Genomic DNA, 18160 nt, shown 5'->3' on the forward strand with positions numbered 1-18160 from the left:
AATTGCTGGGTTGAGCTAAGCCGGGGAGCACAGGCCCAGGCTTTAAAGCCGTCAGAAATCCTGGTCCTCGCCACAAACGCCCCGAAGGAGCGGGTGCAGACGGAGGCGTACGGCCAGCTGCCGCTCTCAGCGTGCCTTTGCAGAAAGCTGTGAACTCATTTTCAAGACCGTGCGAGAAAGCGTCTGGGTTTTATGACCCTTATTAAAATCGGCTTCTAGCTGTAAACTCCTCTCGGTCTTAATTGCTTTTAAAAAGCCCCGTTAGTGCTCGCCTGCATGCTTTGGCATCTGTACAACCCTTAAGCATCTCCTGGGCCCGCCGAGATGATTTCCCTGCCTGGTGTATTGAGCAGGGGCTGAAGAAAGATGGGGTGCTCCTGCACGGGAGTTGCATTTGAAATGAGGCGAGTGATGGGATTAAGGAGGAAATAAAGCAGGGACGGTGGGGGAGGCTGGGGAGGGAGCTCTGGCAGCAGCGTTTATCCGCTGCCTCCGGCAGTAATGTTTTATCCTTTAACTGAGGGGATGCGGCGGGTTTCTCCCGGTCAGGAGTGGACGGCTGGGCAGAGGATGGTTAAAATCGATCTGGGCTTCGCTTTCCCGCGGGAGACCCCGCAGTTAAGCGCTCTGGGCAACACCGGGGCGCACGCAACGAGCAGCCGCGGGGGTGATGCTGATGCGGGGAGCCCCAGGCAGGCAGGGTACCGCGGAGGCCTCGCCATAGAGAGCGGCGGCGCGGGAGGCCGCGAAATGGCTTCTCCTTCCGTGCTTCTCTATGGTACCGCTCGTTTCCGGACAGCCGTAGCGGCAACGGCATGCGGCCATTGGCTGCCGGCGCGGGGGCGGGGCCAGGCAGTGCCATAGGGGCGGGGTTATGCTAAGCATGGCGCTCTCCCGCCTCGCGATTGGTCGGCGGGGAGAAGGGGCGGGGCGGCGGCGGCGGCAAGGGCGGTGGCGGCCGGGATGGGACCGGGCGGCGCGTGCTGGAGGGGCGGCGGCGGCGGCGGCGTCCCGGGCGGTGAGGGGCGGGGCCTGGCGGCGTCACGGGGCGACCGGCGCCAGGGGGGCCTGGGGCTGCGGGGGGAGCCGGCACCGGGGAACCGGGGCTGCGGGCCCGGAGGGCTGCGGGGCAACCGGGGCCGCGGGGGGAACCGGTCCGCGGGGGGAACCGGGGCTGCGGGCCCGAGGGAACCAGGACTGGGAGAACCGGGGCTGCGGGCCCGGAGGGCTGCGGGGGAACCGGGGCCGCAGGGGGAACCGGGGCTGTGGGCCCGGGGGAACCAGGACCGGGAGAACCGGGCCCGCGGGGGGAACCGGGACCGGGGACCCGGGGGAACCGGAGCTGCGGGCCCAGAGGGCTGCAGCGCGTCTGGGCCCGGGAGAACCAGGGTTGCAGGGGGACCTGGACCGGGAGAACCGGAGCTGCAGGGGGACTGGGGCTGTGGGCCCAGAGGGCTGCGGGGCGACCGGGCCCAGGGGACCCGGGGCTGCGGGGGGAGCTGCGGGTGTGGGGTGCTGGGGCCCGGGAGAACTGGGGCTGTGGGCCCAGAGGGCTGCGGGGGGACCAGGCCCAGGAGAACCGGGGCTGCGGGCCCCAGCGGCTGCGGGAGCTGTGCCTGGCCAGCCCGTGCTCCAGCCCTGGGCAGTGAGGGATGCGGGGCCGGCGGGGGGCACCGGGCCCTGGGCCGGGACCAGGACCCCCCGGTGCGTGGGGCTGGGGCTGTCGCGGGTACGGGGCCTCCCGGTGCCCGTCTCCGGGGCGGTTGACAGCCCCAAGGCCGCGGGCTTGGCCGAGCGGGGAGGCCGCCGGCCGTGACCTCAAGGCGTTTCTGCCTCACGCCGCTGCGGGGGCGCACCGCAGGGACCGGTACATAAACCCCGGCCTCCCTCCACCGCCCGGCTGGGCGCCATGGCCGGCGCGGGGGCACGAGCCCCTCTGGGTCGGTGCTGGGCCGGAGGGAAGGGCAACGGGCGGCCCTGGGCACTCGCCCTCACGCCCTCTCTGTCCTTCACGCCTCCAGGTTTCACACGATGGCTGTCCTCCGCCAGCCCGGCTCCTCGCCTCTGTGTGGTGGGCAGCGGGCCCGCCGGCTTCTACACGGCTCAGCACATTCTCAAGGTACCGGGGTGGGATTTGGGCGCGGGTGAGGGCAGGGACCTGCCTGCGGAGGGAGGCATCTCCGTGCTGCCTGGCTCTGAGGGGGCTGGGGGTGGGTTTGTGGGCTCCTGGCCCTGCTCCAGCCAGGTCAGTGGTGTTGGAGGGCTGCTTGGGGCAGCCCGGACCCCACAGAGTGCTCCTGGCCCCCTTCGCCTGGCCTGGGCACCGCTGCCCCCGTCCCTGCCCTGCTGCGAGCTCAGCCCAAGTGATTTTTCTAGAACCAAACAAGCAGCAGAGACCTGCCTCGCCCGGAGCTGTTGTCACCCAACAGGAGCGACATTAACAGTGCGTTAAAGGGAACGGGGAGGACCTGCTTTCCCGTTTCCTCCTCCCCCAGTTGAACTGGGCACTTGGGGGATGCTTTGCCTGGCGTTTGTAAATGTGAGTGCTCTGGGTGGTCACATCTCTGTTGGGAAATGAGACCCGAGCACAGAACTTGGCTGCTGGCACCGACCAGAGATGCAGCAGCTTAACCCTGTCATTAAACCCTGCCGCGTTGTCTCCAGTACATGTTGGAAAATATCTGTTACTAAGCCTCAGGGACAAATTTCAGGGCTGCTTAATCTCTGGGAAGAAGCTGACTCAAAATACAAGATAACAAAAGCCTTGCAGCAAAACATCTGTCTAAAGCTCTGACCCTGAGGTGACTCAGCTCAGGGGGATCTCAGGGCACGGGCACCCCTGCCGGGGGCTGGCAGACGGCTCAGCGGGTCCACCAGCACCCAGGGTGCTGCGCTGGGTGCTTCCCAGCCAGCGTGGGGGCCCTTTTGTCAGCCCCCTGGGTACTGGATAGCACCAGGTTGGTGTGGAAGAGGGGCTGTGGGCTGGGTGGGAGGATGGAGCCCCCCCCCGAGATGTACTTGATGATGGTTTGGGTCACGTTTTCTGCTACACCTTGTGATCTGAGCCTCATCCTGTGCACAGAAGAGCCTGGAAGAGGCTGTTTCTGACTTTGGGATCTTGGTGCAACCCTCCCTCCTGCCCCGTATTTCCCCCAGCAGCCGGTGAGCCGTGCGCATCCCTCCTGAGCTGCCGGGCTCACGTGGCCTCTCTGTCCTCGTCCCTTGACTGTGACTTCCTTCCCTGCAGCACCACGGCGGGGCCCGAGTGGACATCTATGAGAAGCTGCCCGTTCCCTTCGGGCTCGTCCGTTTTGGGGTGGCCCCAGACCACCCCGAAGTGAAGGTTAGTGCTGGCTCGGCCCCTCCCCCTTGGGGTTGAACACGGTGATGGTGGTGGGTGCAGGCCAGGCAGTCGCTGTCCTTCGTGGTGCCTCAGGGCTCGCTGAGGTGTGGAGCTGCCACACTGGAGAGGTCCAAATCTTCTCCTTGTCTGTGCTGAGGCCCAGCAGGGCCCCGGCCCGGTGATATGGGACGTCTGGCTCAGGGCTCCGGACAGTGGGAAGGAAACTTTACGCCGGCAGGGTCTTGCCTGCTTGCTGCGGTTGCTGTTTGCCTCTGCTCTGTCCGTACCTGTTCCGGGTGCCTGGGAAGACACCGATCTGCCGTTACGGGCGATGGGGTTGGGCTGTAGGTGCACACCTGGGCAAGGAGAAGTTAAACCAAGGAGCTCTTTGAAGTCAACCATTTTCCTTTGCAGTGGGTGTGAGTTGTAGCCAGGTGAGTGGTATCTGCTCCGTCTGAGCTGGGGTGGAGGTGGCTGAAGCAGTAGGACACAGGAGATCCAGACACAGCAATATGTTGCCATGGTTTCCTCTAATCTCTGGAGATCATTAGACCAAAATGCCTGGATCCCTTTGAGCTGAGAGATGAGGAGTGGACATAACGGATGTGGGTTTGGGGCAGCTTCCGCAGTACGGTGGTATCCGTCCTGTTACCAGGCTGAGCCCGGCTGGAGCTGCAGGGGAAGAAGTGGTTGTTTTGCTGTGCAGCCCTGATCGCTCAGAAGAAAAGGCTTTGGGCACCATCCTGCCCTGTGTCCGCTCTTGATGAAGTGGGTTTCAGGACGGGTTGAGATGAGAGGCTGGCAGAGGGGGTCTGGCAGGGGGTGGAAGGGGTGGTTTGGTGGGACTCCCTTGCAAGCCTCACCTTTGGGAAGGAGTTTTCTCCTACAAGGGGCTTTACTCAGAGGGGCCTGAAAGGGTCCTGTCCTCCCCAGGCGGGTGGAAAAGATGGATTTTCCTTTCCCCAAAGGGCGGTGGAAAGAGTGCCAAGTCACAGCTGTGCTTATCTCCCTGTGAACTATCTGCGGCTCTTGTTAGATAAGAGTCTCAGAATAACTGACTCGGAGAGGGGGAGAAGCATCTCAAGGCTGAGGGGGACGGGAACGGGGACCTTCTGTCAGCAGCAGACCTTGGCCTCGGCTGCGCCTTGGACGTAACTCCCCGGCGCTTGTTTGATCTCGGCAGAATGTGATCAATGCCTTCACGCAGACGGCACGCTCGGAGCGCTGCGCCTACTACGGAAACGTCACCGTGGGGAGGGACGTCACGGTGGCAGAGCTGCAGCAGGCTTACCACGCCGTGGTGCTGGTGGGTACCGTGCCTCAGAGCCAGGGCTGCCTTGGCTCCCCAGAAGTGGCGGGGAAGGTCTGCAGGGTTATTCTCCACTGGGATCTCGGAAGAGGGTTTGGGTGAGGTGTTTCTGGCTGCCTTATTGCTGTGGTAAACTCTCCCCGGCCTCAGGACATCTCAAACGCTACGAGACTTGACCGAAGCCTTGCAGGGAGCACGTGCTAGAGCATGGTATCAAACGCACGTGTCTGAAACCCCGCTGCAAGGGGCAGCGCTTGAGGAACCTCTTTCCTGTGGTGGCCAATACCTGTTTCAGCCTGACATAGATTTGTCCTTCCTGTTCGGTCCTCAGCTTGTTGTGCTCTGCCTTGGCCCAAGGAGGTCAAGTTCGGCTCTGGAGCCCAGGGGGATGGGGTGGATGAAGCCCCTGTGCTCAGGCTGTGTTTAGCCCCTCCGTTGAGTATCCTGGCCCTTGGGAAGGGTTGGCAGCCGTGCAGGGTCCCTGGCAGCAGCTGGAAGGGGAGATTTGTGTTTCGGTATCAAACCCTGCACACGGTGACATCTCTGACTGTGTCTGCTCCCTCCTCAGAGTTACGGTGCTGAAGATAACCGAGTCCTGGGGATCCCAGGGGAGAACCTCTCCGGCGTTCATTCGGCCCGAGCGTTCGTGGGCTGGTACAACGGGCTGCCCGAGAACCGGGATGTGAGTACAGTGGTGTGTTTCCCTGCCCTTCCTCCCCATCCTGCATCCGAACACAGGCATTCAGCTCCAGATTAAGTCCTGAAAGGCCCGCAATTGGAAAAGATTAGCAGGTACCATGTTAAATCCTTCTTAGATGGTAGAAATGTGAACAATTTGCACATCAGTGAGAGCAGATTAGCTGGCTCTGTAGTTTGGCAGCACGTTTTGGCCGGGCCAGATGGGAACCTGGGGGGGGTGATGCTCTGCTTTGGCCTGAGGAGGTTTTTTGGCCAAAAGAGCTCCTGCTCCCAGAGATGCCATCGCAGGAAGAGGGGAAGAGGGATTGGCTGGGGTGCCCGGAGAGGCTCTGTTGCTGTGTCTGCTTGGCGAAGAGGCTGGTGTGGAGTTTCCCCGTCTGCATCATCTTTTCTTGGGGAAAAGAGGGGTGGAAGGGAATTTGGGTGGTGGGAGCAGGTCTGCGGGGGTGCACGTCATGGAGGCCGGGTGGATTCACTCATGGCTGGGTCTTTCTCTCCCCACAGCTGAAGCCCGACCTGAGCTGTGAGACGGCGCTGATCCTGGGTCACGGCAATGTGGCGCTGGATGTTGCCCGGATCCTCCTGTCCCCGCTGCCTCTCCTCAGGGTGAGTCACGGGGATGCCCTGCACTGTGAAGGCAGCCTGGGGCCCAAATTTTCTCCTTGCTGGGTGGGCGCTGGTTCCCACCCATCTCAGCAAAACCTCTGGCTCTGCTGTCTTTGGGCACTTTCACCAAGGAAGCCTCTTGCCCCCATAGGTTCACAGTCCGTAGGGTGTGATCCAAGGCTGAAGCTCAGGGTTGCTCTGCTCCTACCTAAAAGGTTGTCAATTGAGCTTTATCCCTTCCCTTCCTGTGAGAAGCAAAGGAGGAACTGCTCGGCCTCTTCCACTACCAAACTAGAAGCTTCTCCTGTTGCGATTTGTTTCTGCTGTAGCTGAGGGTAGCAGCCTGGTTGCTGCTGGTGGCACTGGGCATACTGGGGGCTGGTCCAAGCTGCTGGACCTCCTCTCCCGCTGCCGCGCTCCCCTGTAGACAGCTGGGAGCTGGTGTGCACCAGCTGCTCTGTACAGCTGCTGCCCCAGATGTTGGCAGCAAAGGCTCTCCCTCCTGGAGAAATGCCACGAGGTTCGTTACAGCTGTGCAACAACTTCCTGTATTAATATCTAAATTAAATAACAAAAAAAAAAAAAATTGGGAGGCACTGCCAATCAGTGGCTAAACCCAGCTGTGGGAGCAGTGCTGCGAAGGACACAGCACTGGAAATGAGTGCCAGAGTGTACAGGCAGTTTCGTGGTAAGAATATTGGTCTGGAATGGTTTGTCCTGGTTACCTGGTGTCCCTGCCATTGTATCTCCTCTGGAAAAGATGATCTTGCGATCTAGATACGTGCGTGTGATTGAAGCAGAGCATGGGGTTGCTGCAAGATGCTGACCATCGGTTGAGCCCTGGTGATGCTTGTGTTTGTGCTTGGAGCTGCCTGGGGCGGGCAGGCGGTGATTTGAGCTGTGGTTTGTAGTGGGTTTCACCCAAATGCCTGTATATCCCGAGCTGGGAAGTCACCCAACAGCATCTGCAGGCACCCCAAAATCGAGATCACTGGAAGGCTTTGCTCCGTTCGCCCCAAGGTTAACCTGCCTGGGTGGATCCCCCGAGGCAATCTCCCGGGGTGCTGGCTCCTTACCCGTAGCGCATTATGGCCTCGGAAAGCACATCCAGTGATGAGGGACCAGCTGTGCAAATAGCCCTGTGCAAAGGGAGATGACTTGTTTTCCATCCTTGCCCGGGCTCCCTGTATGCACAGCCTGCATTTCTGCTGCTTTTTCACCTTCAGAAGCTGTGCCTTCCCCCCAGCTCCCTCCAGATCTGCCCTCGTCCCACCCTCCTCTCTCTCTCTTGCAGAAGACAGACATCACTGCCGGCTCCCTGGCAGCGCTCGCCTGCAGCAAGGTGAAGCGCGTCTGGCTGGTTGGGAGGAGGGGACCTCTCCAAGTTGCTTTTACTATCAAGGTAAGGCTGGGGGTGCTGGGGGGCAGCCATGTTTCCCAATGTTGAGCCTCAGGCTGCCCGTCCCTGGTGGGGAGAGGTGGTCTAGGGATGGGTGGGGAACCTAGGAGTCCTTCCTGCACCCATTTGCTGGCTCCTAGCCTGGACTGCTGGGGGAAGAGGGCATGGGGCTGTTGGACAACCTCTCTGTGCTGGAGGTAACGTCTTCCTGCCTGCAATTCACAGGAGCTGCGGGAGATGATAAACCTGCCCGGTGCCAGACCTGTCCTGAACCCTGCTGACTTCGCAGGCCTTGAAAATGCTATTAAAGGTGAGGGAAATGTGCCACACTCCTCCAGACAGGGACTCCCCTTGACAGGTGAGCATCCAGGAGTGCTCTGGGGATGCTCAGAATGTGCATCAGAGAAACTCTTTGCCTTGTGTTTAATGCACGGTGTGTGAAAGCCAGGCGACCGTGGTGTGGCTTCTCCTCAGAGTGCTGGGAGGCCACCAAGACAAGGGAACAACCTATTTCTCTGTTTTTGCAACCACTTTGCTGCTTGGGAGCCATGCTTACTCTCTGAGTGATGAGGGCAGGAGGTTCAGGAGGGCTGGGGGAACCTGGCAGGAGAGGTCCCAAGGCTATTGATTTAAGAGCTTTCTGCAGAGCTAAAAAGAAAACACCGAGTCCAAGGGTGTCCAGAGACTTGCTCTTCTCCACAGGCTGCTGCCTTTGAGCACCAGCAAGACAGCAAAATTGCAGGCTTTGATTTGTGTGTCCCACTGGCCTCAAGCCTCAGGAGCTCTCCTGGTCACTTTGATTTGTAGTTTGTCATCTCAAAGGCACCGGACTCCCATCAGCATGACAAACTCCGAATGGACACTCACACACCACTGAAACTGCCTCGACATGACCTCGGCTCCGTGCCATGTCCCGAGGGGCTTTTGCTGAGGTTCCTGTCCTGAAGCGCTCTCTCTCTTTCTAGATGCTCCCAGGCCGAGGAAGCGACTGACTGAGCTGATGATCAAAACAGCCCTAGAGAAGCCTGGGGAGAAGATGACGGAGGTGCAGGCAGCAGCCCCCCGGGAGTGGGGCCTGAAGTTCCAGTGCAGCCCCCAGGAGGTGCTGGCCACCGCTGACGGGAGGCAGGCGAGGGGTGTCCGCATGGCCCTGACCCGCCTGGAGGTACGAGCTCGTGTCGGGGCTGGTATGGCCCTAGCAGGGCTGGAGCAGGACACTGCTGCATCCCTGCAGCCCTTGGGAATCTCTCCAAAGACAGCTTTGTGTTCCCTGGCCGGTTGGAGTGGCCGCTGGCAGGCTCTCGGGGAAGCTGGTATCAGCGACAAGAGCCTTTCTCTGTCTAAAGGGAGCTCTTCCCATGCTGCTGCTGCTGCAGCAGAAAGGCCTTTAGCAAATACTCGGGGATCAAGGGTGCCAAAGGGGACTGCAGGAGGCTGCTGCTCTGCATGTGATGGCTGTCTGGTGGTCAGCAGCCTCTTCCTCCCTCTCTCAGGGCTCGGGTGACTCCGCCAAAGCCGTCCCCACTGGAGATGTGGAGGAGCTGGAGTGTGGGCTGGTGCTCAGCAGTATTGGCTACCGGAGCCTGCCCCTGGACCCAGCGGTACCCTTCGACAGCCAGCGCGGCGTTATCCCCAACAGCTCAGGCAGAGTGGAGGGCGTCCCAGGTCTGTATCCGCAGGGCGATGCCGGGGACGTGTTGAGCGCAGCTGGTGGCTTGGGGGCTTTGGGGTGGGAAGCTCCCTTCACCAGGGGCACTGACACAAGGCGGTCGCAAACCTTGGTTGGAGAGTGGAAACTGAGGAAACAAGCCGCCTCTGTCAGGCGTTGAGACCTGGCCCGTCCCCAGCTCGCGTTAGGGGTGTCTGGTTTTGCAGCAAACAGTGCTGAAGGTTATGGTTGTTTTACTGGGCCTTGGAGCCTGTTACTAAAGCGATACAGCCCACATGGCTGCTCCGTGCCGGTCTGTAGGTACAGAAATTGCTGTGACAGCACCGTTGAAGGGCCACATTCTGTCCCCACCACAGGGGTGGATTCTTCCACTGCCTGCAGCTTGATGTGACACCCAGGGCCAGGACTTGCAGCCAGGAGGGTCCACGGCCACACGCTGGACTGAGCCTGGCTGCTCTGCATGCCCACGCAGGTCTGTACTGCAGCGGGTGGGTGAAGAGAGGACCCACGGGCGTGATCATCACCACCATGAACGACAGCTTTGACACTGCCCAGTCGGTGCTGGAGGATCTCCAGGTGGGCGTGCTGGACGCGTCCGCCTCCAGAGAAGGCTTTGGGGCTGTGGAGAGCATCCTGCGCAGCCGAGGTCAGTGCTGGGGGTGTGAGCTGCTGTAGCAGTGACCGTGAAGGTACGCTGCAGCCAGACTCCTGGATCGGGGTATCCTGGGGCAGCGAGTGCTGCGAGCCACTTTTGGGAGTGGAGTGCGAACCGAGGAGACGTGTTGTGCTGCTGTTTCGTTGCTCCAGAGCCCAGGGAGAGCGGGACTTGAATTCCCTCAAAGTCGGTGTCATTGCTAAGGTTAATGACCGTTTTCTGGGAAGGGCCATGAAAAGCAGCACGGACCTTGGGTAAAATGTCGCTGTCAGCTGCCTAGGCAGCGAGCTATTGCTCTTGAGTGGTTTTCCTAGCGATCCTTCCAGGCAAGTTGGGGGAAAGATTAAAATGCCCAAGAGAGTCATTTGCTGTTGCTGCGTGTAAAGGCATTCAATTAAAGTGTGTGTGTTTTAGCTTTTAACTGTCTGAGGTTTAACAGTGCACTGGAAGTGTTTTGTCCCCTAAGGTGGTGCCGTGCTTGCTGTTGTTAGGGCTTGCAAAGGTCTGACTGATCCGAGTTGACTGAAACCTGCCATCCCTCTCCTCGCGGTGTTGGAAATTATTATTGCTTTGTGAGGCTGAAGTCTGACGCCGTCTCGGAAAAGGGCAGGGTTTGCTGGCACATCAGGTCCCTGCTAACGGGGAGGTGAGGCCGAACTCGTTTTTACTTGGTTAACCTCTCCCTCCTGTCTCTGGCCGTCACCCCAGGGGTCCGTCCTGTTTCCTTCTCGGACTGGGAGAAGATAGATGCTGCTGAAGTGGCAAGAGGCAAAGCTGCTGGAAAACCCCGGGAAAAGATAGTGGATCCTCAGGAGATGCTGCGGTTGATCGGTCACTAAAGCAGCAGCAGTGGGAATGCGGCACTGGTCCAACTGGTACTGTCCTGGGGCAAAGCCAGCGGGTTCCGGGCAGAGCCCTGGAGCGCAGGGCTTGTGCCCCGGGCTAGCGGCCGCTCCGGGGAGGTGTGCGACACTTGAGCCTTTCTGGTAACGATGAACTCTGGGTTCCTAAAGTGAGTGTTTCAAAACATCCGAGGCTGCTGGCTGGCCCTGCATCTCTGCGATTCTTGTCGTTCGGGTCCTTCGAGTGTTAACAAACTGGCGAGGGGAGATGTGCGCCTGGCAGCAGTCCTGGCCCGGCACCTTCCCCACGGCAAGTCGCACAGAGAAACTTCCTCGTGTCTTGCTGCCTCCCCTTCAAGCCTCAAGCCAAATGGCTTCATTGCTGTGTCATTCGTGCCTGAGCAGGCTTCTTTTAATAATAATTGTTTTTTAAATAGACCCTTCCAGGAAAGCCAAATCGGACCTGCCGCTTGAGTCTGGCTTCTTTGTCTGTGACTGCCTTAATCTTGGAGCAGGCAGCCGAGCGCCGCGTCTCCTGCGACACGTCCCAAGGCAAGGCAGCTCCCCTCGCGCCGGCAGGGACCGTTGGCTCTCTGCTTGTTGTGAGCTCTAAACAAACAGAAAAGGGCATTAATTTGCTTTCTGCCTCCCACAGTTAAGCCCCGGCAGAGCCTGGGTCCCAGCTCGTGGGGTGGATTGGGATAACAAGCGTGTAATTGCCTTGTTCTGGATCATGCGGGATCCTGCGTTCCTTGGTACCTGCCAGCGCTGACTGGTGCAAGCAATGCCTTGAGCCCTTTCACTTCATTCACTGGTGGGGTTTGGTTTTTTTTTGGTCTGTGTGTTTTGATGTTTTGAAGCTTATTAAATGCTTCTCTCAGCCCAAATTGACTACGGTGACGGTGTCAGGTTTTAAGCCAGATTACAAGCCGTGGGCCGTAATCTCCTCTTTATCCGTGGCGCAGGGGCCGTGAGCGTGGCCCCTTCCCCTGGCCGTCCTCCCACCCCCGCCGTCCCTGACCCCTGCGCTCCCCGCGGAGCGCTGCAGGATTGCAGCCGCTCCTCTCTGACCTGGGCAAATGGCAACAACGGCAATGGCCGGTGGCTGTGTGTAGAAACAAATTAGACTCCGTGATGGAGGCAGAGGGTAAATGGAGCCAGGGCAGCTGCCGGGGGTTTGTCTCAGGTCCACGCTCGGCTTCCATCTCCCGTGGCGGAGGGCTTGCCCACCGGGCACTGTACTCCCACCTCATCTCTGGTCCAACCTTAGGGAAGGAAGATCTGTGGCTTCTCTCTTTTTTTTTTTCCTTTTTTCCCCCCCTTCCTTTTCTATTTAAATCTCATTTGCAAGCTCGTTAAGAAACTCAGGAAATGTGATACTGGGAACTCGTACGCAAACGAGCAATAAAGCTTTTGTCGAACAGCTGCTTGTGTGATGTGGCTCTCGTTAAGTCTCGCGGCTGATGCAGTCCTAATGCTGAACTCTTGAGCAGGAGATTACATCAGCTCTGGGTTCGGAGGCGAATAAGGGCTTTGGAAAGGGGGGTGCAGAGGTGAGGGGGTTGCGCTCGGGGCGGCAAGCAGCCGTTTCGGTAGATAGCCCAGCCAGAAACGTGACGGTGAAGGGGTGGTTGTGGCTGCAGCAAATGTGCAGGTATTGGGAAGCGATGGGCCGGCTCTTCCCTGGGGTTTTCTTCCACGTTGCCTTGAATGTTGATGTCAGGGTGCTTTTGTAGCCGTGATACGGGCCGCTGTGCTCGCACTGAGCGCGGCAAAGGGCTGTTCCCAAACTGGTGATGCTTCAGCGTAGTTTTTGGGCTGTTACAACAGATTAAGGGGAGCATCTGTCTTTGCTGAGCCCAAAACTTGACCAAGGCCCTGGGGTTAATGATAGGCTGCGGGAAAACCATGGGATGATCAAGGTCAGCGAAAGGCAGGGATGGAGGACTGAGCCTCATGGGCAGAGGAAGGGTCATTACAATTATGTACCTCTTGTCCTCTGCTGCCTGTGTTCCCAGGCTGGCTCTCCTGCTGCCTCTCCATCGCTCTCCAGCCTTCTCTCTGGGGCCTGGGATCCATCCAGCTTCCCCATGAAGGTCCCTATCCCTGGTCGCTCTGTCATTAGGTGGCACCGGGAGGCCGGTAACGGGGAGCAGTGAGGGGCTGGAGGGGTGACCCAGCACCCCCGGGGCTGGCGGGGGTGACCTAGCTGCCCGCAACGCCCCAGCTGCCTGCCTGGGCCACGAGCGGGCTGGGGAGCCCTCGCAGGCTCCTCTTCACCTTTGGGTGCTGCTTTTGGGCACCATTAACCTTGTGGGTGTTTGCTCCAGGTACGTCCCCACCACAGTGGTTCGAGGGCAGCCACCCCCTCGCCCTCCACTCTCCCGAGCAGCCGGAGGAGCAGCTCCAAAGCCGTTTTCGGCAGCAGGTAAGGAGCCGGGAAGGTGATGCTGTGAGTGACACCCGGCTGCTGTTGGAAGGAGGTCTGAAAAGCTGAAGTCGGCGCTGCCAGCTCTTAATGTGGACTTCCCTGCTCCGATGAGTTATGGCTCAGCTTAGCTTTAATGAGACTGAACAAAGCTGGTGGAGATCAGCATCTGGTGAGGGATGGCCTCGAGACCGGCCGGGCAAGGCTGCGCGGCTCCCTTCCCGCAGCTCCTCACGCCACACTTCCCGTGACGTCCTGTGTGCCGCTCCCAAAGGCTGGGTATGGAGCAGAGGGAGCCCATCACGGTGTGGGGTGATTGCACAGAGTAAATGCTGTACAGTTGGGTTTTTGCAGCCGCCTGCTGCTGCTTTGCGCTGCCGTGCCTCAGTTTCCCCGGTCTGCAGAGCTGCGCAGGCTAGCTCTGCTCTGTCGGGGGCTCCTGCCTTGCGTTGGCTGCTGGGCAGCTTGGAGTAATCCAGGGAAGAAACAGGTCCAAGACGCCCCAGAAGCTTCTATCGATGCTGCATTTTGCAATTACACCTGGGAGACAAGTGCAGAGGCTCTCGCTGGCTTAGCTAATAGGCTGCTTGCTGAACTTGGCCTTTTCAAATGAGCATTTAGAGCCCGTGGAGCAGGAGGTTACCTGTGCTCTGGAATAAGGGAAAAACCAGCTTGAGTCAGGTCTCTGGCCCAGCCGTGAAGAGCTGTGCTGCCATTTAAAAGCCAGCTCACACGACCAGAAAAATGGTTGAAAAAGCTTTTCAGCAGCGCGGCTAGTATATAATTTCCCAGCCCCATCCCCGGAGTTTGCGCGGCCGCAGAGGCAGTGTCCAGCTTTACGCCATCCCCGGCCCCTCGCCGTGTGAATCACCGAATTGCGGCATCCGCTGCCGGGGGCCCGGGCGAGTCCGTCTGCGCCGGGGCTTGGCTGGGAACAGATGGCTCCGGGGAGTGCTGACTTCAGCGCTTTGGCTGAGCACAAGCATCGGCCCCTGCATCTGCCCTCCCCTCGCCACTTGCTCTCCCGGGCACATCTTCTTGTGCCGATCCAGCCCCAGCCCTGGGCACAGATGGCGAACAGGTTGGGGTACCCACTTCAGGGGTCACGGGAGCGGGTTGCCAGCCCCACTGCGCCCAGGGAACCGCTTCCCTCCTGGCACAACATCACCCCGTCTCCAAAAGGACCCCAAGCTCATCCTTGGCTCCAGACCCACCAGAGGTTGGGTGGTTTCCACTCCTGACCTTACAGCCCCACGCGTCCCGGGGCTCTGCGCTCCCCAGCATCTTGCCTGTAGCCGTGGGGCTGTGCTGGGGCAGGCAGCCGTGCTGCTGGGTCCCTGCGGCGGCTGCAGGAGGTTTCCCCCACCATGGGTGAGTTCCTCTGGAAATCGGGGCTGGGTGAGCCGCTTTCCCGGGGCTGGAGGGGAGCAGAGGTGAAGGAGATGTAAACTCTCAGCAGCTGCTTCGAGGAGCTATTTAGGGACACGACAGCAGCAAATAAAGTTGTTGGAGGGCGAGGGCTGGTTACGCCCCAGAAAGAAGCGATTTCCTCTCTTCCTGGGAAATTTCCATTTCCAGCCCCCCGGCTCTGGCTGCCTCCTCCCCAGCCTCCGGGGCAGCCCTGCAAGCACCCGCCACCCGGGGAGGAGGAATTATCCCTGCAGGGATGAAACCATCCCTATTTATTTTAGCTCCCTTAATTGCCGTGAGGGTAGGACAGGGTGGCAGCGGAGTGGAGCTGTGCCGGATCCGTACCCTGTGTGCGCCATGCACAGCACCATCCCTGCGGCCTCTCTCCCACCCTTCTCCTTGCTCTGCTTTCTGCCTCGATTGCTTTTGTGGCTGCTGGGATCTGCGATACCGGCCGGCTTTGTGTGGTTATTTAGGCACCAAAGCACTGAATGCCTTTATGGGATGGAGAAGACAGGGGAGGTGGGGATAGTGCTTGGGGGTGGACCCGGGAGCCTCTGCGGGAAGGCAGCACGGGAGAAAGGGGATCTTCACCCCTGTTTCCTTCTTAAATGAGACCCAGAGGGACAGGGCGAGGTGGGTGCGCAGGTGGAGGAGCTGCTGGGCTCAGGCCACCTTAATTTTTGGCCAGACTTCTGAGGAAGGGGGGTTGGCAGCCAACAGGCAGGGCTGGGGTGGGCGCAGGGCTGGGGCTAAAGCTCTGGCCTGTCACAGGTGTCACCTGCAAGGCTAAGCTCTGGCAGAGGGACGCGTGGGCACGATGCTGTGTTCGCCCTGTCCAACGTTGGCTGCCGTTCGTGGGATGCAGCCACCCGTGGGGACAGCCCGAGAGGGCTGGGTCACCCAGCTGCCACCCTGCCCTTCTGGGGCCAGCTCTGGCTTTGCCCTGGCAGGGCACAGCCCTGGGTCCCCTCCTTCCCAAAGTCGTGGTCTAGGATGCACTCACGTTAAAAACCTTCGGCTGAGTTTCTCCTAGAAAGAGGAGGCTGAGGGCAGGCGCTTGCCCTGCAGAACTGGAGAGAAAGGCACTGGTTCGAGCTGTGCGAGGCTGCCTGGGCTGTGGGTGCGCCTGGGGCACGGGTGCTGCGGGTAGGGGCTTGGGTGCGGGTTTATGCTGGGAGTCGATGGGCTCCCGTTGACCCTGCAGGGCTGGGGGGACAAGAACGGAGCGGGCTGGGGTAGGATGTGCTGTGCAGGGCTTTACCCCAGCTTGGGATGCGAGATGCCGGCGGGGTTGTGATGGGATGCAAGGAGCCTGCGTGGAGCCCAAGGGACTCCTCCAACACCGGTGTGGGCCTGGATGGGTGAGCGCAGACCTGGACTAACGTCAGCCTCCCACCATGGTCCTCCCGCATCCCCCTCGCTCCCCCAGCCCGGCCACCAGCGGGCTCTTCCCTGCAGGAGGTGACTGCACACCGGGAGCTGTCGGAGCGCGTCGCCTTGTGGCGCTCAGCCTGCTTTCAGAGCCTCCTGCGAGAAAAGACGCCGGGGAAAGGTAACAACACGATGGAGAAACCGGCTGAGCTCCCTCTCGTTGGGGCTGCGCTGTGGGTGAGGGACCCGCTGGTACGCCGAGGGTCCTGTGCCAGCGTAACAGCCCAGCGGTGTGAAGGAGGAGGATGAAGGAGGGAGGAAGACAGCTTTGAGCCTGTGTTATCCCCACCCAGCCCAGAAAGCCGGGCAAAGAGGGCACAGCATCCCCAGAGAGGGTGGCACCGAGGGGCTGGGGAAGCTTCCAACCAGGAGGAAAATCCCACTGCACCTCCCAGGGTTGTGGGCTTCATCTTGGGGTGCCCTTGGTGCTTCTCTTTCAGCCTGGACCTCTGTAGATATCAGGGCACTTTTTTTCAATGTAAAAAGGACTTTTGTTAGTTAAATGCACAAATAAGGCATTTTGATGGTTGCAGACCAGCTCCCATAAGCTGCATCGTGGCGTGGTGGCCCAGACCCAGCAGCAGGCTGCATTCGGGGAAATCGCTGCATTTTCCCCCAGAAAAACATTGTGTTTTGTTTTGGTTTTTTAAGACACTGAAGGACTTTGCCAGGAAAACTGGGAACCTGGAGGGCTTCAGCTCCTCTGAGTTCAAGGGGGTGGTTTGGCTCTTTCTTTAGCTGGGTTTGACTCCTGAGGGCGAGGAGCCGTGGCTGGGGGGGCCCAGCATGTGTCACCACCGGTCCTCGCCCTCCGCTGCTTGTCCCCACTGCAGGCACTCTCCAGCTGCGCCCAGCTGTGCGCCAGACCTGGGTCTGTCCATCTGTCCCACGTGTGGGGTTTGGGCTGTGACGGGCGGGTAAATGTCCCATGGGATGGAGATGCTGGAGGGTCACAGGCGAGATGGGGGAGCCGGGTATTGCCCCCCTCGTCCCGCCTGTGTGCTGGCAGCTCTGCTGGGAAACATTTTCCCTGTGAAGCATCATCAGAGCTGAGATGGGTGCGAGCTGAGACCCTCCGAGGGATCCAGCCTGGGGAGCAGCCGGTCCCGGCGGGGTAAATGAGGCCCCTGAGCTGCCCGAGGGGCACCAAGGGCACGGGAGCGGCTCAGAGGTTCTGTGCCAGCCCCAAGGGACCAGGTCCCTGGGAAGCCGGTCCCATCGCACTGCAACCATGAAGGCAGCAGAAGGGGTTAAATGCTGCCGCTTTCAATGTTAAACCCCAAAGCCACCCTTTTGTTGTCCTGGGAACAGGATTTGAGGCAGAGGACCTGTTGCTAACCCTTAAAGCTCCTTTCCTTGGGCAAGTGGTAGGCAGCCAGGGCTGTGAGGTCCCGGGCCCCCGTCGCCCCAACTCCCCGCACCTCAGCAGCCTCGGAGATTTGGCTGAGCTCTCCTGCGGAGAAAGCGGGTGCTGCATTTTACAGCAGCTAAAATGAAGCCCAGGAGGAAAATGCATTTTCTCTTTCCTCCGTTTTTGGCATCTCTTGCAACCCTGAGGTGCCCCAAGGGCATCCACAGCCCGGGGCAGCGGCCAGGGAACGGTGCGGGGAGGTCCTGCATCAAGCAGCTCCTGGTTCACTGCAGGCTGCAGGTTTTTAGGCAGGCTGAAATCTCTCTGGAAATGGCCTTTCCAGGCCCCAGCAGCCACAGGGAAGTGGCTCGATGCTGTTGCAGGTGCCAGGCTGGGTGGCAGCCACCTGACAGCTCTAAATTGCTTGCTTTTGGGTGACTGTGTCCCCGAGACAGGGACCTTGCACCTGGGGAAGGCAGGAGGGCAGTGCCTGGGCACGAGCACTGCTGGCACCCTGCGCCGGCAGAGATGGCAGATGCTCTCAGGGTGTTGCTGGGTGTTTTGGTGGCTCCGAGCTGGGGCACAGGGAGGTTTTGGAGCAGCTGCCCCCCTGGCAGGGCCTGAGTTGGGCTCTAGCCCCTGCCAGGAGCCACGGTCCCTCTGCCCGCAGCCTGGCTGCTGCAGAGCATGGGCTGGTTTTGGGGTGGTAAGGCAGACTGGGCACCCAGCCGGGGGCCAGGGGAGGCCAGCAGGGCCCCTGTCATCCCCCCCCTCCTTTGCTGGATCCCCCCCCTCTCTCCCCCCAGTCTAGCTTGCTCTAAACCAGTGCTGCGGGATCAGCTGATGCTTTAATACTGGCCCTGGCGACAGCTGGAGGATGCTGCTGCCGCTGCGGGGGCTTTGCTCTGTGTCACCCCCCCTCCGTGCCTGATGGGGACCCTGGGGCTGCCCTGCGCCGGCTGGGGGTACCAGGGGTGGGCAGCTGGCCGGTGCCCACCAGTTCAGTTAGCAAAGG

The 18160-nt window shown here is 60.2% G+C and overlaps 1 protein-coding gene across 2 annotated transcripts; it reads left to right on the forward strand.

Annotated features, from left to right (window-relative positions):
* The first annotated feature begins 939 nt into the window (after positions 1–939).
* On the forward strand, positions 940–11945 carry FDXR (ferredoxin reductase). Of its 2 annotated transcripts, XM_087750979.1 has the most exons (12): positions 940–1018; positions 2022–2119; positions 3248–3343; positions 4527–4649; positions 5221–5334; positions 5856–5957; positions 7252–7359; positions 7582–7666; positions 8322–8521; positions 8850–9021; positions 9498–9671; positions 10389–11945. In XM_087750979.1, exons 1-12 carry the CDS (start codon positions 964–966, stop codon positions 10517–10519), a joined length of 1458 nt encoding a protein of 485 aa, XP_087607105.1. In that variant the 5' UTR covers positions 940–963; the 3' UTR covers positions 10520–11945. The 2 variants fall into 2 exon arrangements, with proteins under 2 accessions (XP_087607105.1, XP_009472456.2); XM_009474181.2 differs by lacking the exon at positions 940–1018 and having other exon boundaries at positions 1563–2119.
* Positions 11946–18160: the final 6215 nt, after the last annotated feature.

The sequence above is a fragment of the Nipponia nippon genome, unplaced genomic scaffold (genome assembly GCF_047370975.1).
Source record: "Nipponia nippon isolate SJK-2023a ecotype South Korea unplaced genomic scaffold, ASM4737097v1 scaffold_14, whole genome shotgun sequence".
In the NCBI taxonomy this organism is placed as follows: Eukaryota; Metazoa; Chordata; class Aves; order Pelecaniformes; family Threskiornithidae; genus Nipponia; species Nipponia nippon.

Coding starts and splice junctions, on each gene's coding strand:
- FDXR (XM_009474181.2), top strand. CDS start 1,910: ATGGCCGGCGCGGGGGCACGAGCCCCTCTGGGTCGGTGCTGGGCCGGA. Junction 5,958..7,251: donor CCCCGCTGCCTCTCCTCAGG/GTGAGTCACGGG, acceptor TCTCTCTTGCAG/AAGACAGACATCACTGCCGG. Junction 7,667..8,321: donor CCTTGAAAATGCTATTAAAG/GTGAGGGAAATG, acceptor CTCTCTTTCTAG/ATGCTCCCAGGCCGAGGAAG.